General features: G+C 37.2%; 1 protein-coding gene across 1 annotated transcript; it reads right to left on the reverse strand.

Moving 5' to 3' along the window:
* Positions 1-27999, reverse strand: LOC140549747 (uncharacterized). The gene is made up of 6 exons (XM_072673493.1): positions 27941-27999; positions 24989-25874; positions 15262-16104; positions 8963-9788; positions 5290-5564; positions 1-1894 (listed from the first exon to the last, which is right to left on the reverse strand). The coding sequence occupies exons 2-6, from the start codon at positions 25866-25868 to the stop codon at positions 615-617; spliced, it is 4104 nt and encodes a 1367-aa protein (XP_072529594.1). The 5' UTR covers positions 25869-25874; positions 27941-27999; the 3' UTR covers positions 1-614.
* Between the last annotated feature and the right edge of the window lies 1 nt (position 28000).

Consider the following 28000-nt stretch of genomic DNA (forward strand, 5'->3'; position numbering starts at 1 on the left):
GCAAATTTAAAAGTTTAATATTCCACAAGTTTAATGTTAATGTTTTTTTGTTTCAAAGTTGTTTATATTTTTTCTACTGCATGACTGTGTATTTTTAAAAATTGTACATCTTTTAACTTTTAGCTGTTTGTATAATCTAGTTCATTATATAATGTAACATACCTGATGTTCGTTAATCTGACACAAAAGCCACTGAATAAAGTTGGCCCAAGGATATGAAATACTGTGCATCTCAATAATATCAAAAGTGTTTACACTTAACCACCTCTAATTGTATTGGTCACATTGCAGGACAAAACCACCATGGAAACTGTCTATATCCATCAAGATCACTTACCCAACAGTTCACATGGCATTACTTTCACAAATCACTTTTCTTTAAATGTCCCAAAGCATCATGTGGACATTTTGTTTTACATCATTTACATTTTTTGTTTAACCACAATACCACAAGGAATTTTCTCATTTTACATTATTTATATTACATCATGGACAAAATAAATACATCAAAATCAACACAAAAAAAAAAAAATCATACATTTTTTTAAAAATATTTTTTTATATTATATATAAATTAAATGATACGGATCATATTGCTTAACCGTTCTTACATTCTAAGGCTTTATCTCCTTTTTAATGCATTTGTGTGTCTTGAAATTTGAAAGCCGAAAGTTCTTCCCACACTCGGGACAGTGATAAGGTTTCTCTCCTGTGTGACTGCGCAAGTGTCTCTGGAAAATACTTGATGCAGTAAAACTCTTCCCACACTCTGAACAGTAATATGGTTTCTCTCCTGTGTGAACACGCTGGTGAAGTTGGAGATCATTCCGCCGAATAAAACTCTTTCCACACTCTGAGCAATGATATGGCCTTTCTCCTGTGTGAACGCGCTGATGAAGTTGAAGATCATTTTGCCGAACAAAACCCTTCCAACACACTGAGCAGTGATATGGTTTCTCCCCTGTGTGAACGTGCTGGTGGAGCTGTAGATGACCTTGTTGGTTAAAACTTTTCCCACAGTCTGAGCACTGATACGGCTTCTCACCTGTGTGAATACGCAGGTGTCTCTGGAGAAGACTCGGTGCAGTGAAACTTTTTCCACACACTAAGCACCGATATGGTTTCTCTCCCGTGTGACTGCGCTGGTGTGTTTTCAGGGCACCACTCTCCCTAAAACTCTTCCCACACTCCAAGCACTGATATGGTTTCTCTCCTGTGTGAATGAGCTGGTGTGTTTTCAGAGCACCATTCTCTCGAAATCGCTTTCCACACTCTGAGCAGTAATACGGTTTCTCTCCTGTGTGAATGAGCTGGTGTCTTTTGAGAGTACTATGTCGATTGAAACTCATCCCGCATTCTGAGCAGTTATACGGTTTCTCCCCAGTGTGAATGCGCTGGTGTGTTGTTAATGTATCACACTTTCTAAAGCTCTTTCCACAATCTAAGCAGTGATACGGTTTCTCTCCTGTGTGAGTGCGCTGATGTGTTTTAAGGGCACCACTCTGTCTAAAGCTCTTCCCACAATCTGAGCAGTGATAGGGCTTTTCCCCTGTGTGGAGTAGCTGGTGTTTTTTGAGAGTACCCAGTCGATTAAAGCACATGTCACAGTCTGAGCATTGATATGGTTTCTCTCCTGTGTGAATGCGCTGGTGTCTCTGGAGAAGACTCGGAGAAGTAAAAGTCTTTCCACAATCTGAGCAGAGATGAATTCTCCTATTTCCTGTATTGTTTTGTGTTTGTCTGCAAGACCTATCACCACGAGTAACAGAGGGTGTGTCCTGAGAACTGGAGCTTCTGGAAACAACACTCTCACATTGTGTCTCTTCTGATGATAACATTGTGAGGTATCCTTCTTGTTGATGTTTTTTAAGGTGTTTGTGTAAGTAAATTTGGACTGCAAAGGAAAGTGAACACTAGAAGCAGGAGAAGACTTACAATGGGAAGTCATTCAATTCTGGAGGAGAAAAAAACATAAAAATCATCAAATACACCACAATAGTAACAACACAGTATTATCTAAAATAAAAGTACTCAAATATATATGTGGGGTGTTGATATTGTGAAAAAAAGTATGAGCAAGAAGCAAGATGTTGAAGACCAAAAACCTAAAGAAGTGGTGGAGACTGATCTGATGTTAGTTTAGTTAATCTAATTTTCAGGGATCTCATTTGAGATGTAAGCTTTCTGCTGTAGGCTGTACAGTAGTTTTGATAGCAGGCAGGTTACTTATCTGCCTGTAACTGAAAGCTGTTGCTGTCCTGTTTGTTTACCGTTTGTTTTGTTTATCTGTTGTATTTTTCATTGTTGTTTTTTTTCCATTTTAAATGTTTGCACATGTATGTATCTGTACTGTATTGTCTCTGTCTTTGTTACACTTGGAGGAACTCAATTTTGCTCCATTGTCTCCTTGTAAGCAGATGGAATGACAATAAAAGCCTCTTGGCTTGACCTGGTAAAAAGTACATTTAATTTTATGTACGTTATGTATTTACTTCACCTCACAAACCTAACTGGCTATGGGCTCAAGGCTACCTCTAAGGCTTCTACCTCTTTTTTGACATTTTTAATATTTGAGGTAAGAGAGATCAGTCCTGTTGACCTAAACTTTGATTAGCAGGTTCATTTTAAATATGTAATAAAGGAAATGTTGGCTTCTGTATTAACACTGATAGAAACAAACAAATGCAGCATGAAAGTTAGAGTTAAGGATAATGTATAGTGACATTAAATGGTAAATAAGGGGTTTAAAACTCATGCTACTTTTCTATTCTGTCTGAAAATACAGGGCTGGCATCTGTACCATATTTTACCTGTAGCTTTATTAACTATGCTCTCAAAATTATGTTTGTAATGTGGATACAGTCTTTTAGACCTTCTGTAGAAGTGAGTGAATTTGTGGCTATTTCCGTTCACAGTCGATCAAACATAAACATCAAAGTGCAGAAATGTGTAGAGACATGTTTACACAAACATTTGTACATGCAGTGCATGTTGCTTTGACTCCAATCCATACACATTTGTTGTCTCGTTGTCCTGCTTAGCCTAACAGCAAGTATATTTATTTACATAGTCTACAGATAATAAATACTGGGAGCACAGGGGTGTTGTCAGTTTAGGGGGTCCAGTGGAGAGTCACTGGTTAGCTAATGGCACCGCAATGACTAAATGCTAATGGCTAAGCGCTAGCATCAGCTTCCTCAGGTCTTCCAGGTTAAATATGTAACACATTCGTTTTTAAAAAGAGAGCATTTCTTTATTCGTTTCTGTAAGAGTGGGCTGTAAACACAGTGCAGACGGTGCGTAGAAGTGCTGAAGTTTACCTGGAGCAGAGCACCTTCTCGTTTCTCCGTCAGAACACTGCGGACCGGGACCTTCTTCCTTATCTTCGGTTTAATGTTTTTGGAGAACCACTGTTACACAACTAGCGCCACCTCATGGACTACAGGGAGGTACTTACACTGGAACCACGTGGACCCTGTAGGCTCCAGCAGTCATGTTAAAGTGAGCAGTCCGCTGATTGGCCAGTTGAGAAGTCGTTCACGTTACCATGGCAACAAGCATCAGAAGCTCTACAGTGGTTTAGAAGTAAAATATCTAACAGGAGGTTTTATCACAGTTCAGCTCAGCAAGAGACCTTTACACTCTACTCCTCCAAGGAACATACCTGTTTCTGTCCAAACCCACCAGTCACACATAAAAGGTTTGGATTGTAGAGTGTGTTTATCAGATCTCTGACTTAAGATTGTTACCTAATATACCTAATGAGGTACTTATACCTGATGAGTATAAGTATTTAGCACCGCTCAGGTAAATGTGTGACTAGCACTGCTGAGTTAAGCACGTGATAAGAATCGCACTTCGGGACAAAATAATGAAAAGCACTATTTTGTTATACCTCATACTTATTATAGTGTTTGAAAAACAAAAAATGTTTGAATAGTCTTCACATTATATATTGTCACAGTACCTGAAAATAACTTGAAAACATATTTCTCATACTTATATACTTATAGTGCTTAAAAACACCTATTTACTATTCTTAATACTTATAGTACTGTTCGAAAACCCCTATTGTTGTTCCTTTTTTCTTTTATTGTAGTGCTTGAGAATTACCATATTGTTATTTCCTATGCATATGATTTTATTGCTTGAAAAAGCAATATATTGTTATTCCAAAATAGTGTATTTGTATTTAGTTTTTGTATTTAGTATTTGTATTAGTATTTGAAATGCACTATATTATTATTATTATTATTATTATTATTCACACTTACTCTTTTTATGCTTGTTTTTCCACATTGTGCAGCTCTAGTTTTAAAAAGTATGTGTGTGTGTGTGTGTGGGGGGGGGGGGGGGGGGGGGGGAGGGTCATACTGTGCTGCTAAGTAAACTATTACATGTGAATTAGGATGAAGTGTGACGCAAGTAGTAATAAGTACCACTTAATGCCAAAAAGATTTACACATGGGAATGTGAACGGGTTTTTTATGTTTTATAGTTCATGTGTAAGAGATGCCTTATGTTTGAGATTCATATCACAGTAATCACGTGCGATCCTTTCAACACTTTTCTTTCTCTGTCACCAGCGAGCGACAAGTGCACCTGCATCGACTGCGACGTACCTGGGTCAGAGCACTGCTGACTAGTCACAACGACCAGGACGACGATGAATTTGAAAACAACAAATGGGGGAGGTTGTCCTCACCTTCACTAAGCGAGAAGCAAAACCGCATTGAAAGTCGGGTCGGATCACCTCTTACAGACGAGTTGATGAACATGTTTATTAAAAGAAATGACAGCGTGCAGAAAAACAAAGCGGTAACAGTAGCAGCAGCATTTTTTATTTTTCACCAACATCAGGCTTCATTAGAATGTTATACAGGGATGCAGCAGCCTCTTCACACTGATCACTAAACTCCTCAGTGGAGTGGAAATAACGAATCAACGCCTCAAAGAGATTTTTGGAAAGATAGTCAGACGAAGATTGTCAGTAACTCCAAACTCCAGACACTTGTGAAGCATGGTCTCACATTCATCCAGATCGCTGAACCACTTCTATATTAACACATCTATGAAACGCACCGGCACACCTTCCACGCAGGTGTGTTGATTTTGTGATGGATGGTCAATTTTACACCCCTCACACTGTTGCTCATTCCTTTCTCTGATCATATCATTAAGAGCTCGTGCGCAGATCGTTTCCAAAAGCTTTGACATTTCTGTCATTTTATAATTTCTTGTTTCCCCGTTTCACTCTCCAGACACGTTTCAGAAACTCTTCTTCTTCACGTCGACCAATCTCCTCATTCTTCACCTCATCATCATCAACCACCGATGTCAGGTTTGTCATCTTTACGTATATCCCATCGTCTTCGGAACTTTCCTCGTCTGTAAGAGGTGATCCGACCCGACTTTCAATGCGGTTTTGCTTCTCGCTTAGTGAAGGTGAGGACAACCTCCCCCGTTTGTTGTTTTCAAATTCATCGTCGTCCTGGTCATTGTGACTAGTCAGCAGTGCTCTGACCCAGGTACGTCGCAGTCGATGCAGGTGCACTTGTCGCTCGCTGGTGACAGAGAAAGAAAAGTGTTGAAAGGATCGCACGTGATTACTGTGATATGAATCTCAAACATAAGGCATCTCTTACACATGAACTATAAAAAAAGTGACGGGTCTAAGATGTCTAAAAGTTCAGATTCCAGCAGCGAACCTTCAATGATCTCCTCGGTCTCATTTTCGAGTGGAGCGGAAAAGTGAATCATTGCTCCTCGTCATTTTCACACAGGCTTTCTTGACGTAGGACCTCAGCCGTTCGCACCTCCAGCTGAACTCTGTAGGCGTTGCTGTGCTCCGTATAGCCTGAGATGATCAGAGTTATGCGTCGTTGTTGAAAGGCGGATCTCACCTTAACGCTCATCAGTCCTCCGCTCATCAGAAGCCCGAATCGTGGACGGTGGGTCTCGTGTTTCGTGTCTGAACCTGCATAGAATGGATTTCACCCACCTGTTTTGTTTTCGGGATGGTTTGATTGAGCATGTGCAGCTCTCTCTCAGTCAGCGTCACATTGGTCAGGTTACAGTTCTTTTTCTTCTCAGAAAAGGTGTACTAGAGATCATTTCGCCTCAAAGTCTTTTGAACAGTCTATCAGAGTACCGAAAATCAAAGTCGCTCGGTCTTCACGAGTATCCCCCAGAGGTTTCACCCTCAAAACGACATTTTTAGACACGATTTCCTCTGGAATGTTGCGGAGAAATATTTTAGCCGTTGCAACATCTTTGACCGTAGGCGCAAAATCCTCCACGCCCATTTGCTCCCGCAACTTTTTAGGCCACAGGGAAACTATACTATATTGTACGTTGTACAAATGCAGATTTTCCCGAACGCATTCTTCATACGTTTCCTTGGTGAAAGTAGTCCGATCAATTCAAGATCCTCTTTGGGAAGTTGTCTGGAATCCATACTGAGTTTCCTCAAACTGTGTGTGTGTGGGTTTGGGGTCCCGCTTTTTCGCTGGTAATGTGTGGAAGACCTATGGTCAGAGGTATGTTTTTAAAAGCAGTTCTGTACCGCTATTTTCTTTCCACCCCTAATGTCACCCCCGACCATTTACGTTTTATGTTTTGTCACTTTTTTCAGAAAGGGGCAGCAGTTTGATGGAAACGCGCGCCTTACTTTTCTCAAACCCAAACGTTAAACCAAAAAAAATTACGACTTCTCTCTGACTAAGGGTCTTTGGTGCACACACAGGAAAACTGTGGGAAAATTTCACAAAACAAATCCCAAGCTCCTACAGTGGGGACAATTCACATGTTACAGAGAACAACAGATGGTTTATGGAAATCTATTCCATATTTTGTTTCTTGCAAACATAAAAGTTTAAACATTTATGTTGTCTGTATATTCCTTAAACAATATTACATTTATTGATGTGGGATTAATAAAGAATTATCTTAAATTTCACACACTTCTACTTAATCCTATGGTAGGAAAAATGAATTGGGAAAAAAATCCTCTAAATATTATGTTTACAAAGCACTACACTGTTAGTAATACTTAATTTCTACTGTAGTGCTTAAAAATGAATATTATGTTATTATTCATACGTATTATTATTCATACAGTGCTTAAAACTTGCTTCATACATGCTTTAAACTTTTTTGTTATTACTAATAAAAAAAGAACTGAAAATTTATCTGAAAAGAGATTTTAGTAAAACAGTGTTACAGGATGATGAAGAAACCATCTCAGCTGCCTCAGAACAGGCTGGTACTAGGAGGCCTACAGAGCATGCCATTACATTTGATCTGCCATTTATGTATGTGTGAGACTATCCTGTAACAGAATGTGACTGGCAATTCCAAGCAAATGAGGGACCGCCCATGTCCTGAGCCCAGCTAGGAACAGTAAGAACATGATCATGTGTTCCAGCAAATACCTGAAATATTTAGAACCCGTAGTGCTATTTATTTGGTTATAACATGCTATTATTTTCTCTTTCTTTCAAGCTGATTGTAAAGTTAAACAAGGTCCAACTGGAGGTACAAATTAAACAGTGTGACATGTCAAGCTCCAAAAAATCAAAGACAATGGAAGAAATTCAGCAGGAGAACCTAAGTTGCAGTAAATGTGTTAAGTTGATAAGTTTGACAAAAGGTTGCAATGGTCTACATTAATGCATTAGAGGGATTTTATGTACACATAATTCCCTTTCCTGAAGGTGCTGTAATAGGTATGTGGGTTCCATCCATGCAGCCAATGATCCGTGGAAGTCCTGAAAGATTAAAAAGTCATGAAAGTGTAGAATAATTTATCTATTGCTTCCCAATTATATTTACACCTGTTCACCTTTTTATTATTGGTTAATAAACCTGAGATTCTGTGGAATTTCACTTTGATATCTATGCTTGCTAATGCCATAAAAGAATTTTAATTCAACAGTCACCTATCTGATCTGTTCAGAGTCTTCTATGTTGTACAGAAGACAGACGTCCAGTGGCAAAAAGCGAGTGTGATTCATAAAATCTGCTGAAAAGTGAGGGTTGACTCACAGTGTTTGAAATGTGCGCCTAAGATTGTTATTTATGTAGATAACTGACTGCGATATTTATCAATTTATCATGACAGGATATCTAATAAACATGTTCCTGACTAAGAGCCCTGTAAACAATTTGAGCATCAAAGTTTTCCGGTTCCCAAAGGATAGACATCCCATGTTAACATACCTGGTTTAGTTGCCTAACCCATTTCCTGGAATACTCACATTGTGTTTCTTGAATCTTAACCAACACACATTTAATAATAACACTACATAGTGTGAGTTCATTTCAAAATAGTCTATTCTAAAAATCCATTCAGAAGTTTCAAGTCTAAAAAAGAAAAATGTCCTGTTTTCTGCCTTACTTTTATACAAAAGATAATGAATTTTATTTCCACATTCTACCAAGCTCATTTTATTCACTTTGCCTGCATTCATTAATGAGAAAGCTTAAAAGACAACTTGAAGGATTCAGTAATGTATATTTGTTTTCAATGCTTTCAATTCCAAAAATGTTCTCAGTTTAATAATTACACAATTTTTTTCTCTCATTCTTCCCATCCTCTTTCACATCTACAGCTAATGGTCATTCAGTTTCCCAGTTTGACTTTGATGTCTAATTAAACATTTTTCAACTGATGTAAATGTATTTTCAAACTGTTTTGCCAAAGAACATACATAATTCTGTTTATTTTTTATACTTAAGGTATAAGAGGCTCACAAGAGTTGTCCACAGACGTCCAGATGGCACCTAATATTCTTTTTACAAAATAAATTAGACATTTTAAAAAGATCACATCACTGTGTCCATACATTTACATTTTCAGATATTTTGCAATATACATTGCATGTTTACACTTCGGATTTCACAGTCTCACTGCATTTGTGTGTCTTACGTTTTGAACGTCAACAGTTCCTCCTAGTGTTACAGTTTCATTTCTGTGTGAATACGTTGATGTCTTTTAAGGGCACTACTACTTCTAAAATTCCTCCCACACTCTGAGCAGTAATACGGTCTCTCTCCACTGTGAATGCGCTCATGTGTTTTGAGAGTACTACTATTTCTAAAATTAATTCCACAATCTGAGCAGTGATACGGTTTCTCTCCTGTGTGAATGCGCTGATGTTTTTTTAAATTACAACGGTCCCTAAAACGTATCCCACAGTCTGTGCAGTGATATGGTTTTTCACCTGTGTGAATGTGCTGGTGTTTTCTGAGTTTACCACTCTCTCTAAAACTCATCCCACACTCAGAGCAGGGATACGGTTTCTCTCCAGTGTGAATGCGTTGGTGTCTTCTGAGTTTACCATTCTCTCTAAACCTCATCCCACACTCTGAGCAGTGATACGGTTTCTCTCCAGTGTGAATAAGCTGATGCTTTCTGAGTTTACCACTCTCTCTAAAACTCATCCCACACTCTGAGCAATTATAAATTTTTTCTCCAGTGTGAATCCACTGGTGTGTTTGAAGAGCGCTCTTTTGATGAAAACTCTTCCCACAATCTGAGCACTCGTACGGCTTCTCTCCTGTGTGAATGCGCTGGTGTTTTTTGAGATTACTCTGTTGATTAAAACTCTTTCCACACTCTGAGCAGTAATACGGCTTCTCTCCTGTGTGAATGAGCTGGTGTTTTGTGAGACTACTCTGTTGATTAAAAGTTTTCCCACAGTCTGAGCAGTGATATGGTTTCTCTCCTGTGTGAATGCGCTGGTGTGTTTGAAGAGCACTTCGTTTCATAAAACTCTTCCCGCAGTCTGAGCAGTGGTGAGGTTTTCCTTTTTCTGTATTGTTTTGGGTTTGTTCTTGTGAAAAACTGTGACAATTAATAGGTTTTTGAGTAGCAGAGATTTGGGAAACTTCATCCTCAGATTTTATCTTTTCTGCTGACAACATTGTTTTCAACAAGTTTTTCCTCTTTGTGATGTTTCTTGAGGTAAATTTGATGTAAGGTGTAAGGAGCAGCAGACGACTTGTGACGAGAGGTCATTTCATTCTGCAGAAATGAAGGGAAAAAGAAATTAGGATACAATTTACTGATCACAACATTGTGACACTGCACAAGTGAAATGGTGAAATTTTGAAACTGTCTGGTAAGTCATCTTTATACTTTTGTCCATATAGTGTACATATGGAGTGTTCACAGTAGTACCTGTCACAGAAAGAAGTTGGCTCATTTATGTTCTGCATCTTTCTGGAATGTTCCATTCAACTTTAAAGGTGCCCTTGAATGTCAATTCACCTAGGCCATAATTAAAAAACAAATAAATCTAGTTCATGGACATGACAAACCATAAACCTCAAATAGTGCTGTGTCTTTCTTTAAAAGCAAAATCCACATCCGTAAAACAGCTATAAAATGGGCCAATTACAAAACCATGCAACAGGCTCATTTTCGTTATGCCGCAAAGATTTACATACAGCCAGCACACTAGCAAAAACCCTTTTTGGAACCTAACCAGAGCTGTTGCCAGTTTTTTTGGAAGCTGAGAAACCAAGGCTGTCTAGGTGGTGTTCCAAATGTACACATGTTTAAAAAGTTCAGTATTGGCAGCATCATGTTGTGAGGATGCTTTTCCTCAGCATGGACTTGGCATCTGTGGTTGGTGTGGTGCAACAGATCACACCGCTACCTGCCAGTGAGCTACCACACCATGTGGGAGACTGGGGTTCGATTTACCAGTCTGGATGACTTTGCTGCACTACACCAATAAGAGTCCTTGGACAAGACTCCTAACCCTAGCATTGAGACTATATATACACATTTGCCTGGTGGGACGTTTTCATACTGTTTAGACAGGAAGGTTAGGGTAATGGTAGCATTTGCTGGGGAAAAGTGTTTCTGAAATAAACACATGGTCAGAATTATACATACAAACATGTGACCACTTAGATTTAATCAGTATTCCTAGGACTGACCAACAAACAATTGAAAATTTTGAGGAGCTCCAAGGTGCTAACTGCAGTATTGGTATTGCAACATTGGCATCATCAGCATTGCTAATGCAGCCTTTCACAAGCCATGTTCATGAGGTCCTGGGCCCTTCGCATCTAAAAACTAGTAAATTTGTGGTCTATAGCTTAAGGCTCTGAGAGCAAGGCTTGAGTCCTTTATGCCCCAGAACCATTTTCACCATAAAGACCAGATATTTCGGTCCCAAACTCCCCATTGCTAATGGCGGAATGGCAAAACTAGGCTTGCCTATTTTTCTTGTTTACATGGGATTTGCTTTTCAAAAAGAGAACACAACAGTGTTTGAGGGTCATGCTTTGTTTCATATATGTACTGCACTCTCATTCAAATATGTGGACAATCTTCTCTTACTCTACTCTCCATATTGGACCATTCTGAGATTGTGAAAACAATATATTGTAATGCACAAATGCTTTAGAGAAGCACTGAGAAAGAGACAGACTTCAGCTAAGGTTAGACCTCTGATTTTATTCAATAAATAAATGCACAAGCCTCAATAATTACATGTTTTGGCTCACCTTATGCTAATTAGATTCTTGGTAATTACAGGGAAAAAAATACATTAAATCGTTCTTATAATAAAATATGTTTTGCATATAAGTTGTTACATTAATATTTAACAATACTAGTGCCTCTCAGGAAATATTGTGGAAAAAAGTTCATTCATTATCATAATTTCATTTAAAGGGGTAAACTATCATATTTTATATTTCATTACATTACATATTCCAAACCTTTGTTTTACTTTTGATAGGTATGGCTTATTTTTCCACAAAAAATCCAGTATCTCAAATGATTAAAAAAATCATATTCTGAGTTGGAGCAATTACTATTCATATATGTTATGCTCTCTCGTATTGCGGTATAGGTTGAAATGGCCGGTCCGCTGATTGGCTGGTTGAGAATGTCTAACAGAAGATCTAACAGGAGAGTTTAATCCCAGTTCAGCTCAGCTTGACACATTTACACTCAGTGCCTCTCAGAAATACACCTGTTTCTGTTCAAATCCATCAGTTACCGAAAAAGGTTTGGATTGTGGAGTGTGATCAAATTCACTCCGACTAAAGCTTGTTTATGTTCTGTATTTTAATAACTTCATCTATTGTTTAGTTAAAAACATGGCATCATAAGCAACATGAATACATTCATAATTTCATTTAAAGGGGTAAAGTATCATATTTTATATTTCATTACATTACATATTCCAAACCTTTGTTTTACTTTTGATAGGTATGGCTTATTTTTCCACAAAACATCCAGTATCTCAAATGATTAAAAAATCATATTCTGAGTTGGAGCAATTACTATTCAGTCTCAACATCACAACTTGTAAAACATGTAATAAATATATCATGAGTTTACCCTTTTAAATATGACTTTTTCCCATGATATTCTGCTCTTAGATAAACTAGTACATTCCTGTAAAGATTAACAGTGCAGTAGCTAGTGTATTAGAGATGTTTATTCTGAACCTGACAAACAAATCTCTGACCACATCATCCCCACCCAAGCTTTTATATATATATATATTGTAAACAGTGTGTAAAGGTGTAGAGGAGTTGTTTACCTCCAGCAGATCAGCTCCTGTTCCTCTATAATTTTCTCTCTGATTTTCTTCTTCTCCGCTTTGTTGTCTTTGGAGAACCACAGTTGTAGAATTAGCGCCTCGCCTGGACTGCAGGAGAATTCACACTGGACCACGTAGCTAATCACTGCGGCTCAGGGGCGTTTAAGCTCTCTCGTATTGCGGTATAGGTTGAAATGGCCGGTCCGCTGATTGGCTGGTTGAGAATGTCTAACAGAAGATCTAACAGGAGAGTTTAATCCCAGTTCAGCTCAGCTTGACACATTTACACTCAGTGCCTCTCAGAAATACACCTGTTTCTGTTCAAATCCATCAGTTACCGAAAAAGGTTTGGATTGTGGAGTGTGATCAAATTCACTCTGACTAAAGCTTGTTTATGTTCTGTATTTTAATAACTTCATCTATTGTTTAGTTAAAAACATGGCATCATAAGCAACATGAATGAATTTACACATAGCAGCAGCTGAAGGTAAAATGTCAATGACATGGACAGCACATATCTTTTAAAAGTAAGTCTAGTACCTCTAATCTGGCTGGTTCATAATGAGGAGTGTGAATATACTTAGGTATTCATAATTAAATTATATAGTTTAAAAGTCAAATGATGGCTGAGGGTGGGTTCTACAGCATTAAAATAATAGGTTTTGTAAAGGTTGTGGTTCTCAGAATGATCTAATTATTTATCTATTATGTATGATCTCACCAGTGTTTTGTTGCACTCAGGTGCTCTATTAAAGAAGAACCTGCAATCGCAATAGCAGTGTATGACATGGGGACTAAGGTTTGTGGGGAAGGAACAGAGCAAAACAGGTAAATCTATTTCCACATTCTATAAACAGTTTATCATCCATTTGTCATGGACAAATTGACAGGCTGTCCAATCCTAAAATAGAGAAAACAGCTGACCTGAATAACAGGCAAATATTTGATTAAAGATGCATCTGGGCATGAACCAACATAAACAATCAAATCAACACACTTAAGTCACAAAAGTTTTTTTTTTTTTCATTTATACACTTTGGGGTAAGGAGGGTACAGAAGGAGTTCTCCCCTGACCTCCCCTTGCCCATTTTATCACATCTTCTTGTTTTTACATCATAATTTTTTAATCCTCGTGATCCCACCCATTCTTAATGCACCATGCGCAGCTTCAACTGACTCCTCAGACTCTGTTTAGCCTAATACAATGTAAAATACCTAGTGCCTGTTTTTACATTTCCTCATGACATGGGATCCACTGAAAGTGAGGCTGGAAATCAGAGGTGTAAACATCCCTCTGTTTTGGTTCAGCAGTTTCACAAACCAACTAATGTACAATGATAACTAATAGAAACCCCAGCAGCAGAGATATTTACCATCTAATCCAACCTCCAGACTGTGTACCTGTGTTCCTTATTATATTTTGTAATCTGCACGAAAATATTTGTATAACCCATGGTTCGTAAGTGGGTTTATGTAAAGCGCTATATAAGAAAAAAACAACAACATTATATTAGGGTACAATATTAACACCACAGTTTAATGCCTTCTTGGGGAAAATGCCACCACAATATCAAAAAGAAGTAGAGTATGTGGGAAAACCAGGCATGATTAGACTCTAATATGAAAGGGCATAGAGTCGAACTTTGTGTTTATCGATAGAAACAGAAAACGAATCTGTTCTGTTCAACTGCTGTGTTTCTTGAACCTTAACCAATGCACCTTTATTAATAACATTTAACAGTATGAATAATGCAAATATGTAAGTCACAGATCTGTATTTAAAATAATGCACAGATAGTGTGAATTTCTTACAAAAAATTAGACCTACTCTACTTATATTTAAAAAGTCTACCTTACTTGCACTCAGAAGAAAATGGATTTTATTTCCATTTTCCTCACTTAATTCACTGCCTGTGTTCACCTGGTAACGTTTTTCCAGCCACGTTTCCCGAAGGACAAAGCTTAAAAGGTGACAACCTGATAGGTTTAGTGTTCTATTCTATTCAATGTATTGTTTAGATTTTGCAGCTTTTATGGTTTAAAAGAACAAAAGTCCACAGATGATTACATACCATTTTCCACTTTCTCAACCTTTCAGACCTCCAGAACAATTATCCAGCTGAAGTACATCATTCCAAGTTGCACTTTGATGTCTGATTTAACATCTTCCAACTAGCCCACTAGACTAATATATAAAATTCAATGCAGAACTATTTTCCAAATGAACACTTCTACATAGTTTTACCTCTGCATTTATTGTTTTTTGACCATATTTAGGTCCTTCATAATATAAAAAAAAAAACATACAAATCTCTCTACATTTGCTTGTTTTTTAGTGTTATAAGCAGTTTCTGCTCAACCACCTTTAAACTCTAAGGTAAGACAGGCTCACACGTGTTGTACACTCATCCAGCAGTCCAGCAGTTCACATAACACATTATTAAAAAAAAAAATATTAACAGTGCTTTAAACATTTACTTTACACTTTCAGATATGCCTTCATAGTATTTTTATTATACATCACTCTCGTTTAACCACCGTTATTTGTTGTTTTATCTCCATCTGTGCATCTGTGTCTTCAAAATTGAATGTTGGGAGTTCCTCCAACATTTTCAGTGATGCGGTTTCTTTCCTGTGTGACTGCGCTGATGTGCTTTCAGAGCACTACAATTTCTAAAATTCCTCCCACATTCTGAGCAGTAATACGGTTTCTCTCCAGTGTGAATGCGCAGATGTGTTTTGAGGGTACCACTATTTCTAAAATTCATTCCACACTCTGAGCAGTGATATGGTTTTTCTCCTGTGTGAATGCGCTGGTGTTTTTTGAAGTTACAACTGTCTCTAAAATTCTTCCCACAATCTGAGCAGTGATATGGTTTTTCTCCTGAGTGAATCCACTGGTGTGTTTGAAGAGCTCTCTGTTGATAAAAGCTCTTTCCACACTCCAAGCAGTGATACGGTCTCTCTCCTGTGTGAATGCGCTGGTGTTTTCGGAGTTTAACATTCTCGATAAAACTCATCCCACATTCTGAGCAGTGATACGGTTTCTCTCCCGTATGAACGCGCTGGTGTGTTTGAAGAGCACTCTGTTGATAAAAGCTCTTCCCACACTCTGAGCAGTGATATGGTTTCTCTCCTGTGTGAATACGCTGGTGTTTTTTCAGGGTACTACTCTCTCTAAAACTCATCCCACATTCTGAACAGTAATACGGTTTCTCTCCCGTATGAATGCGCTGGTGTGTTTGAAGAGCACTCTGTTGATAAAAGTTCTTTCCACAGTCTGAGCACTGGTACGGTTTCTCTCCAGTGTGAACGCGCTGGTGTTTTTTGAGATTACTCTGTTGATTAAAACTCTTCCCACACTGTGAGCAGTAATACGGTTTCTCTCCTGTGTGAATGAGCTGGTGTTTATTGAGATTACTCTGTTGATTAAAACTCTTCCCACACTCTGAGCAGTGATAGGGTTTCTCTCCTGTGTGAATGCGCTGGTGTGTTTGAAAAACACTCAGTTTCATAAAACTCTTTCCACAGTCTGAGCAGTGGTGAGGTGTCCCTTTTCTGGTATTGGTTCGCGTTTGTTCTTGTGGAGAGGACAAAACAGTCTTTTTCTCAGTAGCAGGGGTTTTGGAAACTTCCTCCTCACATTTGATCTCTTCTGGTGACAACATTGTGAGATATCCCTCTTTGTGATGTTTCTTAAGGTCAATTTTAAAAGATGCGAGAAAAAAAGGACACTAGAAGCCACAGAAGAGAGATTGCAACGGTCATTCCATTCTGGAAAAGGAAAAACAAATCAATATAAAATTCAACAACATAGTGTCAAGCTGACAAATAGTGAAATAGTGATCAGTGATCTTTATATAGATAAATGAGGAAAATATTATCTAATGGGGGACTTAATTTCTAAGAGATAAAGATTGTGTAATACTTAAAATGTGAAACAACTAAAGTAATACAAAACAGAAATGTCATAATTTATTTAATTAATGCATTATTGAAATTACTTAACATCACATAAACTACATGTCCAAAATATTTATGGACATCTTTCATCTTTAAACTGCACTATTAGCGCTCCAAGATAATCTTTCTGTTTGCTTCTCAAGTACAACACAATATCCGGCATCAGTGTAGTTACAGTAATGCAATGTGGAACCTGTGATTTAATACCTCTTTGAGGTATTTTCGCCTCTGGACAACCATTCCCCAGTCAGCTTAACCCATTATGCCCTGTGACTTATTTCACAGTCTACTGACAATCGCACATGCTCTCCAGAGAAGCACTGTGAAAGACTGTACTCAAGTAAGGTCAAACTACTGACTTTTCACGAAGTTCCTCAGTAAACATAAGTACTTAAAAATATTTTAAAAGAATCTGGTGGAGGAAGAGGAATGAACACACACCACCACAGGTAGCCAAATGTTAGAATTTAGTGTGATAGGCAATAAATAAATAACCCTCAATAATTACATGCACACGTTTCATGCATTACATGCACCTTAAAGGTAACTGTGTTTCCGTTTATTTTAACTTATAATACACCATTCATTACATTTATAATTACACAAAACGAGTGCATATCAGGGAAATATCCATTCATGAGGGATTTCGTTTAAAGATGTAGATAACATGTACAGTAACATTTGAAATGTTGTTTTACTTTACTTCAGAATAATTTACTGCTTATGAAAATCAGAAATGAAAAAAAATACTTTTTTACGATCTTGTAATTCTAGTATTTGAATTAGCTAGCTATATGTTACTGTAAAGACTAGTGGTGCAGTAGTGTATCAGGTTTATCCGTTTTTAATCGCAGAAAAACAACATTCAGAATCTGTCCCCACCCAAATGTGTCTTTAAATAATTTCCCCACCCACTTCTGTGAGAGTTAGTTGTAATCAGAGTGTAAAAGTGTAGAAGAGCTGTTTACCTCCAGCAGAGCAGCTCCTGTTCCTCTACAACACTGCGGACCAGGATCTTCTTCTTCGCATTGTTGTCTTTGGAGAACTACAGTTGTAGAACTAGCGCCCCCACATGGACTGCAGGAAGACTTACACTGGGACCAAGAGATCACTGTAGCTGCAGGGCCTTTAATTACACCCGTTTTACGACAAACCCCGTCGCCTCCGCTGCACATGGGTAAGTTGGAGTAAGCAGTCCGCAGAAGTACATTCATGACTAGAATAGCACTACTGAGATAAATGTATGATTAGAATAACACTGCTGATGTAAATGTGTGATTATAATAGTAATGCTGAGGTAAATTCATGACTAGAATAGCACTACTGAGATAAATGTATGATTAGAATAACACTGCTGAGATAAATGTATGATTAGAATAACACTGCTGATGTAAATGTATGATTAGAATAACACTGCTGATGTAAATGTGTGATTATAATAGTAATGCTGAGGTAAATTCATGACTAGAATAGCACTACTGAGGTAAATGTATGACTAGAATAGCACTACTGAGGTAAATGTATGATTATAATAGTGATGCTGAGGTAAAATCATGACTAGAATAGCACTACTGAGGTAAATGTGTGATTATAATAGCAGTGCTGATGTAAATGTGTGATTATAATAGTAATGCTGAGGTAAATTCATGACTAGAATAGCACTACTGAGGTAAATGTATGACTAGAATAGCACTACTGAGGTAAATGTATGATTATAATAGTGATGCTGAGGTAAAATCATGACTAGAATAGCACTACTGAGGTAAATGTGTGATTATAATAGCAGTGCTGAGGTAAATTCATGACTAGAATAGCACTACTGAGGTAAATGTATGATTATAATAGTGATGCTGAGGTAAATGTATGATTATAATAGTGATGCTGAGGTAAAATCATGACTAGAATAGCACTACTGAGGTAAATGTATGATTATAATAGTGATGCTGAGGTAAAATCATGACTAGAATAGCACTACTGAGGTAAATGTATGACTAGAATAGCACTACTGAGGTAAATGTATGATTATAATAGTGATGCTGAGGTAAATGTATGATTATAATAGTGATGCTGAGGTAAAATCATGACTAGAATAGCACTACTGAGGTAAATGTATGATTATAATAGTGATGCTGAGGTAAATGTATGATTATAATAGTGATGCTGAGGTAAAATCATGATTAGAATAGCACTACTGAGATAAATGTGTGATTATAATAGCAGTGCTGAGGTAAATTCATGACTAGAATAGCACTACTGAGGTAAATCCATGACTAGAATACCACTACTGAGGTAAATGTATGATTATAATAGTGATGCTGAGGTAAAATCATGACTAGAATAGCACTACTGAGGTAAAATCATGACTAGAATAGCACTACTAAGGTAAATGTATGATTGTAATAGCAGTGCTGAGGTAAATGTATGACTAGAATAGCACTACTGAGGTACATGTATGATTATAATAGTGATGCTGAGGTAAATGTATGATTATAATAGTGATGCTGAGGTAAAATCATGACTAGAATAGCACTACTGAGATAAATGTGTGATTATAATAGCAGTGCTGAGGTAAATTCATGACTAGAATAGCACTACTGAGGTAAATCCATGACTAGAATACCACTACTGAGGTAAATGTATGATTATAATAGTGATGCTGAGGTAAAATCATGACTAGAATAGCACTACTGAGGTAAAATCATGACTAGAATAGCACTACTGAGGTACATGTATGTTTGTAATAGCAGTGCTGAGGTACATTCATGACTACAATAGCACTACTGAATTAAATCCATGAGTAGAATAGCACTAATGAGGTAAATGTATGACTAGAATAGCACTTCTGAGGTAAATGTATTATTATTATAGCAGTGCTGAGGTAAAATCATGATTAGAATAGCACTACTGATGTAAATGTATGATTATAATGAAAGTGTTGAGGTAAATTATGACTAGAATAGCACTACTGAGGTAAATTCATGACTAGAATAGCACTACTGAGGAAAATGTATGACTAATAGCACTACTGAGGTAAATTCATGACTAGAATAGCACTACTAAGGTAAATGTATGACTAGAATAGCACTATTGAGGTAAATGTATGATTATAATAGTAATGCTAAGGTAAATTCTTGACTAGAATAGCACTATTGAGGTAAATGTATGATTATAATAGTAATGCTGAGGTAAATGTATGATTATAATAGCACTACTGAGGTAAATTCATGACTAGAATAGCACTACTAAGGTAAATGTATGATTGTAATAGCAGTGCTGAGGTAAATTCATGACTAGAATAGCACTACTAAGGTAAATGTATGATTGTAATAGCAGTGCTGAGGTAACTTCATGACTAGAATAGCACTACTGAGGTAAATGTATGATTATAATAGTAATGCTGAGGTAACTTCATGACTAGAATAGCACTACTGAGGTAAATGTATGACTAATAGCACTACTGAGGTAAATTCATGACTAGAATAGCACTACTAAGGTAAATGTATGATTGTGATCGCAGTGCTGTGGTAACTTCTTGACTAGAATAGCACTACTGAGGTAAATTAATGAATAGAATACCACTATTGAGGTAAATGTATTATTATAATAGTGATGCTAAGGTAAATTCTTGACTAGAATAGCACTACTGAAGTAAATTCATGACTAGAATAGCACTACTGAAGTAAATTCATGACTAGAATAGCACTACTGAAGTAAATTCATGACTAGAATAGCACTACTGAGGTCAATTCTTGACTAAAAGCACTACTGAGGTAAATTCATGACTAGAATAACACTGCTGAGGTAAATGTATGATTGTAATAGCAGTGCTGAGGTAAATTCATGACTAGAATAACACTACTGAGGTAAATGTATGATAATAATAGCAGTGCTGAGGTAAATTCATGACTAGAATAGCACTACTGAGATAAATGTATGACTAGAATAGCACTACTGAGGAAAATGTATGACTAGAATAGCACTACTGAGGAAAATGTAAAGGTAAAAAAGGTAAAGGTGCACGTATTTGTCACTGGACAGTGTACAGCGAAATGTGTCCTCCGCATTTAATCCATCTGGTAGTGAACACACACTCACACACACACATGTGTTAGGGGCAGTGAGTACACACACACACACACACACACACACACACACACACACACACACACACACACACCCAGAGCAGTGGGCAGCCAACTCCAGTGCCCGGGGAGCAGAGAGGGTAAAGGGCCTTGCTCAAGGGCCCAACAGTGGCAGCTTGCCGAATCGAACCCACAACCCTGTTATCGATAACCCGGCGCTCTAACCGCTGAGCCACCACTGCCCCATGACTAATGTATGACTAATAGCACTACTGAGGTAAATTCATGACTAGAATAGCACTACTAACGTAAATGTATGATTGTAATAGTAATGCTGAGGTAAATTCATGACTAGAATAGCACTACTGAGGTAAATGTATGACTAGAATAGCAATATTGAGGTAAATGTATGATTATAATAGCACTACTGAGGTAAATGTATGATTATAATAGTAATGCTGAGGTAAATTCTTGACTAGAATAGCACTACTGAGGTAAATGTATGATTATAATAGTAATGCTGAGGTAAATTCTTGACTAGAATAGCACTACTAAGGTAAATGTATGACTAATAGCACTACTGAGGTAAATTCATGACTAGAATAGCACTACTAAGGTAAATGTATGACTAATAGCACTACTGAGGTAAATTCATGACTAGAATAGCACTACTGAGGTAAATGTATGATTGTAATAGCAGTGCTGAGGTAAATTCATGACTAGAATAACACTACTGAGGTAAATGTATGACTAGAATAGCACTACCAAGGTAGATTCATGAATAGAATAGCACTACTGAGGTAAATGTATGACTAGAATAGCACTACTGAGGTAAATGTATGATTATAATAGTAATGCTGAGGTAAATTCTTGACTAGAATAGCACTACTGAGGTAAATTAATGAATAGAATAGCACTACTGAGGTAAATGTATGACTAATAGCACTGCTGAGGTAAATTCATGACTAGAATAGCACTACTGAGGTAAATGTATGATTATAATAGTAATGCTGTGGTAAATTCTTGACTAGAATAGCACTACTGAGGTAAATTAATGACTAGAACAGCACTACTGGGGTAAATGTCTGACTAGAATAGCACTACTAAGGTTAATGTATGACTAATAGCACTACTGAGGTAAATGTATGACTAATAGCACTACTGAGGTAAATGTATGATTATAATAGTAATGCTGAAGTAAATGTATGACTAGAATAGCGCTACTGAGGTAAATGTATGACTAATAGCACTACTAAGGTAAATTCATGACTAGAATAGCACTACTGAGGTAAATGTATGATTATAATAGTAATTCTGAAGTAAATGTATGACTAGAATAGCACTACTGAGGTAAATGTATGACTAATAGCACTACTGAGGTAAATGTATGACTAATAGCACTATTGAGGTAAATGTATGATTATAATAGTAATGCTAAGGTAAATTCATGACTAGAATAGCACTACTAAGGTAAATGTATGATTGTGATAGCAGTGCTGAGGTAAATTCATGACTAGAATAACACTACTGAGGTAAATGTATGACTAGAATAGCACTATTGAGGTAAATGTATGATTATAATAGTAATGCTGAGGTAAATTCTTGACCAGAATAGCACTACTGAGGTAAATTCATGACTAGAATAGCACTAATAAGGTAAATGTATGATTGTAATAGCAGTGCTGAGGTAAATTCATGACTAGAATAGCACTACTGAGGTAAATGTATGATTATAATAGTAATGCTGAGGTAAATTCTTGACTAGAATAGCACTAGTGAGGTAAATTAATGAATAGAATAGCACTACTAAGATAAATGTATGATTGTAATAGCAGTGCTGAGGTAAATTCATGACTAGAACAGCACTACTGAGGTAAATGTATGATTATAATAGCACTACTGAGGTAAATTCATGACTAGAATAGCACTACTAAGATAAATGTATGATTGTAATAGCAGTGCTGAGGTAAATTCATGACTAGAACAGCACTACTGAGGTAAATGTATGACTAGAATAGCACAATTGAGGTAAATGTATGATTATAATAGTAATGCTGAGGTAAGTTCTTGACTAGAATAGCACTAATGAGGTAAATTCATGACTAGAATAGCACTACTGAGGTAAATGTATGACTAATAGCACTGCTGAGGTAAATTCATGACTAGAATAGCACTACTGAGGTAAATGTATGATTATAATAGTAATGCTGAGGTAAATTCATGACTAGAATAGCACTAATGAGGTAAATTCATGACTAGAATAGCACTACTAAGGTAAATGTATGACTAGAATAGCACTACTGAGGTAAATTCATGACTAGAATAGCACTACTAAGGTAAATGTATGATTGTGATAGCAGTGCTGAGGTAAATTCATGACTAGAATAGCACTACTGAGGTAAATGTATGACTAGAATAGCACTATTGAGGTAAATGTATGATTATAATAGTAATGCTGAGGTAAATTCATGACTAGAATAGCACTACTGAGGTAAATGTATGACTAGAATAGCACTATTGAGGTAAATGTATGATTATAATAGCACTACTGAGGTAAATTCATGACTAGAATAGCACTACTAAGGTAAATGTATGATTGTAATAGCAGTGCTGAGGTAAATTCATGACTAGAATAGCACTACTGAGGTAAATGTATGATTATAATAGTAATGCTGAGGTAAATTCTTGACTAGAATAGCACTAGTGAGGTAAATTAATGAATAGAATAGCACTACTGAGGTAAATTCATGACTAGAATAGCACTACTAAGATAAATGTATGATTGTAATAGCAGTGCTGAGGTAAATTCATGACTAGAATAGCACTACTGAGGTAAATGTATGATTATAATAGTAATGCTGAGGTAAATTCTTGACTAGAATAGCACTAGTGAGGTAAATTAATGAATAGAATAGCACTACTGAGGTAAATGTATGACTAGAATAGCACTACTAAGGTAAATGTATGACTAGAATAGCACAATTGAGGTAAATGTATGATTATAATAGTAATGCTGAGGTAAATGTATGACTAGAATAGCACTACTGAGGTAAATGCATGACTAGAATAGCACTATTGAGGTAAATGTATGATTATAATAGTAATGCTGAGGTAAATGTATGACTAGAATAGCACTACTGAGGTAAATTCATGACTAGAATAGCACTACTAAGGTAAATGTATGATTGTAATAGCAGTGCTGAGGTAAATTCATGACTAGAACAGCACTACTGAGGTAAATGTATGACTAGAATAGCAGTGCTGAGGTAAATGTATGATTATAATAGCACTACTGAGGTAAATTTATGACAGCTCTTCTGTGGTAAATTATGACTGGAATAGCACTGCTGAGAAAAATGAAAAATAATGATACAAGTGCTGAGGTAAATTCATGACTAGAATGGCACTTTTTCAGTAGAGTATGACTAGATTAGCACTACTGAGATAAATGTATGATTAGAATAACACTTCTGATGTAAATGTATAATTAATTGCAGTGCTGAGATAAATTCATGACTAGAATAGCACTGCTGAGGTAAATATGTGACTGGAATAATAACATTTAAGAATAAGAATAGCACAGCTATGTATGTCAGCTCTATGTTTAAAACACTACATAGAATGTCTGATTTCTTTTCAATTTAAACTACATCTACTCAAAAGAATTCTGAGAATATACCTTACTTTCACAGAAACAATAATGTATTTCATTACCGTTTTCTCCCTTTATTTTCCACTTCATTCCCCCCCCCCCCCAAAAAAAAACAAAAAAAACAAAAAAAAAAAACTTACTTCCCAGCCAGACTTAAGTTTTACTACCCTTGTTTCACCAGTAAGAAAGCTTAAAAGGTGCAAGCATTTTTTTGCGTTTTGGTTTCAGTGTTTTAGTTAGTACCAAACTATCTTATTTCCAGATTTAAGCATTTTGTGATTTTTATTTCTATTGATGTTTTTATTGTAAGTATTATCCAATTAAATTATTACATGTTAGCAATTTGACATTTTCAAAACAACTGATTAAAATTACAAACACCAATAACCTGAAACAAATAAAATGTAGTATACAATAAGAAGTGAAAGAAATGAGCTCTGGTTTATAGCTGGAGGCCACTTACCAGAGTCACTGGACTCTTAACACTGCATTGGCCCACCTCTGTAATACAAGTTATCTTGTAAGTTGCTCTGGATAAGACTGTTGGCTAAATGTCATAAATTTAAATAAACACTTTATGCTTAACCACCTTGAAACGTGTTGGTTAAAAGTGTCGCCCATTCACCAGTTCACAGTTCTCATTTAACCCTCATAAGTTTTACCCTCCCTCTCAACACATTTGTGAGTCTTCAAAATTGAATGTCGGAAGTTCATCCCACACTCTGAGCAGTAATACGGTTTCTCTCCTGTGTGAATGCGCTGGTGTGTTTTGAGGTTACCACTCTCTGTAAAGCTCATCCCACACTCTGAGCAGTGATACGGTTTCTCTCCAGTGTGAATGCGCTGGTGTGTTTGAAGAGCACTCTGTTGATTAAAACTCTTTCCACACTCTGAGCAGTGATACGGTTTTTCTCCTGTGTGAATGCGCTGGTGTTTTTTGAGGGTACCACTCTCTCTAAAACTCATCCCACAGTCTGAGCAATAATACGGTTTTTCTCCTGTGTGAATGCGCTGGTGTTGTCTGAGGTTACCACTGTTCCTAAATCTCATCCCACACTCCGAGCAGTGATACGGCTTCTCTTCTGTGTGAATGCGCTGGTGTTTTTTGAGAGTACCACTCTCTCTAAAACTCTTCCCACAAACTGAGCAGTGATATGGTTTCTCTCCAGTGTGAATGCGCTGGTGTGTTCGGAGGTGACTCTGTTGATTAAAACTCTTTCCACAGTCTGAGCAGTGATACGGTTTTTCTCCAGTATGAATGCGCTGGTGTGTTCGGAGGTCACGCTGTATCATAAAACCCCTTCCACACTCTAAGCACTTATGCCGTTTCTTTCCTCTGTGAATGCGCTGGTGTGACTGAAGGGCACGCTGTTGATTAAAACTCTTCCCGCAGTCTGAGCAGTAGTGAGATGTCCCTTTTCCTGTACTGTATTGGGGTTGTTCTTGTGGAGAATAGTAACCATACGTTTTTTCCGTAGTAGTGGAGCTTTCAGAAACATTATCACAATTGATCTCTTCTGATGACAACATTGTGAGATATTCTTTGATGTTTGTGAAAGTACGTTTTAAGACAGAGCAGCAGAGGACTTGCAAGGTCATTCCATTCTGGAAAACAAAAAAAATGCAATATAAATGTCAAATACAATATTAAATGCACCAACATAAACAAACTGTCTGGCCAATATCCACAAAAAAATCCTTTGTTCCCAATTATTTCTACAAGACAAAAACTATTTATATGTCCATTATTTGTCTATAATATTCCACAGTTCTTGTTCTGCAATACATTGTTAGGAGAAATAGTGCCTTTTCTGAAAGCAGGGGGGTACCAATATTTTTTGGTCTTTGGCCATGACTGTATATCAGCTCGCCCAGCCTAAGAGGTTCTTTTCTAATACAGGGGTGGGCAACAGGAACCAGATTCTAGAACAGCTTTAACAGGGAAACCTGGCAATTAACAGGTGACTAAAATCAGGTGTGCTTAAGCAGAAAAAGCACAAAACTGAGCAGGAATCTGGCCCTCCAGGACCAGAATTTCCCACTTCAATTTAACAAAAGCCTAGTGAACAATATAAACAGAGGAAAAATAACTAAATACTGAGAACTAAACAAAAAAATATACCTATCCATGTCATTAAGGTGTTCATAGTTAAATAGTTACAACAATGGACCACTAAATATACCGATCAGTCAGAATGGCTGCAAAATGACACAGATACATCACTGCACAAGTATAAACACTCATAACAGCGTAGGCCACTTGTGCAGGCTACATTGCAGACTCTGTGTTGATTGAACACAGAAGCATAAATCATACTGTAGCGTGTTTTGTGCTGGTGGTACGAGTGGATCAGACACAGCAGTGTCCACTTACGGTCCACTCTATTAGACACTCCTACCTGGTTGGTCCATCTTGTAGATGTAAAGTCAGAGACAGAAGCTAATCTGATGCTGCACAGTTTGTGTGGGTCATCCTCTAGTCCTTCATCAGCGCCCACACGACACTGTTGGCTGATATTTCTGGTTGACGGACTATTCTCAGTCCAGCCTGATCCACTCGCACTGGTGCGACGCACCACCACCATGTCAGTCAGTGTAACTGCAGTGCTAAGAATGACCCACCACCCAAATACTACCTGCTCTGTGGTGGTCAGTCCTGTGGGGGCCTGAGCATTGAAGAACAGTGTGAAAGGAGGCCAACAAATTGCACAGGAAAACAGGTGGACTACAGTCTGGAATTACAGAACTCCACATCTATATAGTAAGTGATATGATGGCTAATGGGTGTAGATACAAGGATGAGGTATTAAATGTATGGCTGATCGCTGTATACAATGTCTTTAAATTAACTTATAAAACAAACAGTCCACTTAGAGTTTTATTACATTATATGTTGAATAATGTCATTACATTATTGTAGTTTATTGTTACTCAATTTAAGAGTGTAATAAACGGCACATACAACCAATGAAATACGTATTGAACATATCGCCAATTTTCTAAGTAGATATATTTCTAAAGGTGCTCTTTAGAGCATCTCACCAGATGTTGGTAACAGCCCATTCAATCCACCATACCAAACCATAGATGTCCACAAATTAAGTTATGTGTAATAATGAGAAAGGGCACAGGGAAAAAGTATTTAACACGCTTACTGAAATGTATTTAATACTTTAAACTTTGTTGGCTTGAGGACGCCTCCTGTATGGAGAAACTAGTGGGGTGCATTGCTCAGGTGTGATTTTGGTCCGTTCTTCACACAAACACTTCAAATCCTGAAGGTTTCCTTTGGTTCCTTCTATGAACTCTAAGCTTTAGTTCCATGGGTTTTCAACTGGATTCAGGTCAGGTGATTGGCTGGGCCATTCTATCAGCTTTATTTTCTATGGTGGGAATTTCAGGGCATCAATAGAAACTACATCTATCTACTAACAATTGCACATGCTTTCCAGACAAGCGCTGGGAGAGATGCATTTACTCAGCAGATATGAGTTTTAAAATATATTCAGATAATAAGGAAAAGGACGTTTTTAGAAATCTCTCAAATAAATACTACAACAATATTCTGACCCCTTTTGACCCAACCCTTTCTTCAAAAGAGCATTTCTCTTCACCCATTAATGTAAGAGTGAGTTGTAAATAGTGTGTTAAGGTGTAGAGGAGTTGTTTACCTTCAGCAGATCAGCTCCTGTTCCTCTGTAACAACACTGCGGACTGCGGTCTTCTTCTCT

Source organism: Salminus brasiliensis, chromosome 2, assembly GCF_030463535.1.
Source record: "Salminus brasiliensis chromosome 2, fSalBra1.hap2, whole genome shotgun sequence".
NCBI classification, from domain to species: Eukaryota; Metazoa; Chordata; class Actinopteri; order Characiformes; family Bryconidae; genus Salminus; species Salminus brasiliensis.

Excerpts from the sequence above, each read along its gene's own strand:
- LOC140549747 (XM_072673493.1), bottom strand. The coding sequence starts at position 25,868 with ATGACCTTGCAAGTCCTCTGCTGCTCTGTCTTAAAACGTACTTTCACA. Across the intron at positions 9,789-15,261 it reads ACCGTATTACTGCTCAGAAT|ACTGCGGGAAGAGTTTTATG; the intron begins GTGGGAGGAATT and ends ACCACTGCTCAG. Across the intron at positions 5,565-8,962 it reads ATTCACACAGAAATGAAACT|CGAGCGACAAGTGCACCTGC; the intron begins GTAACACTAGGA and ends CTCTGTCACCAG.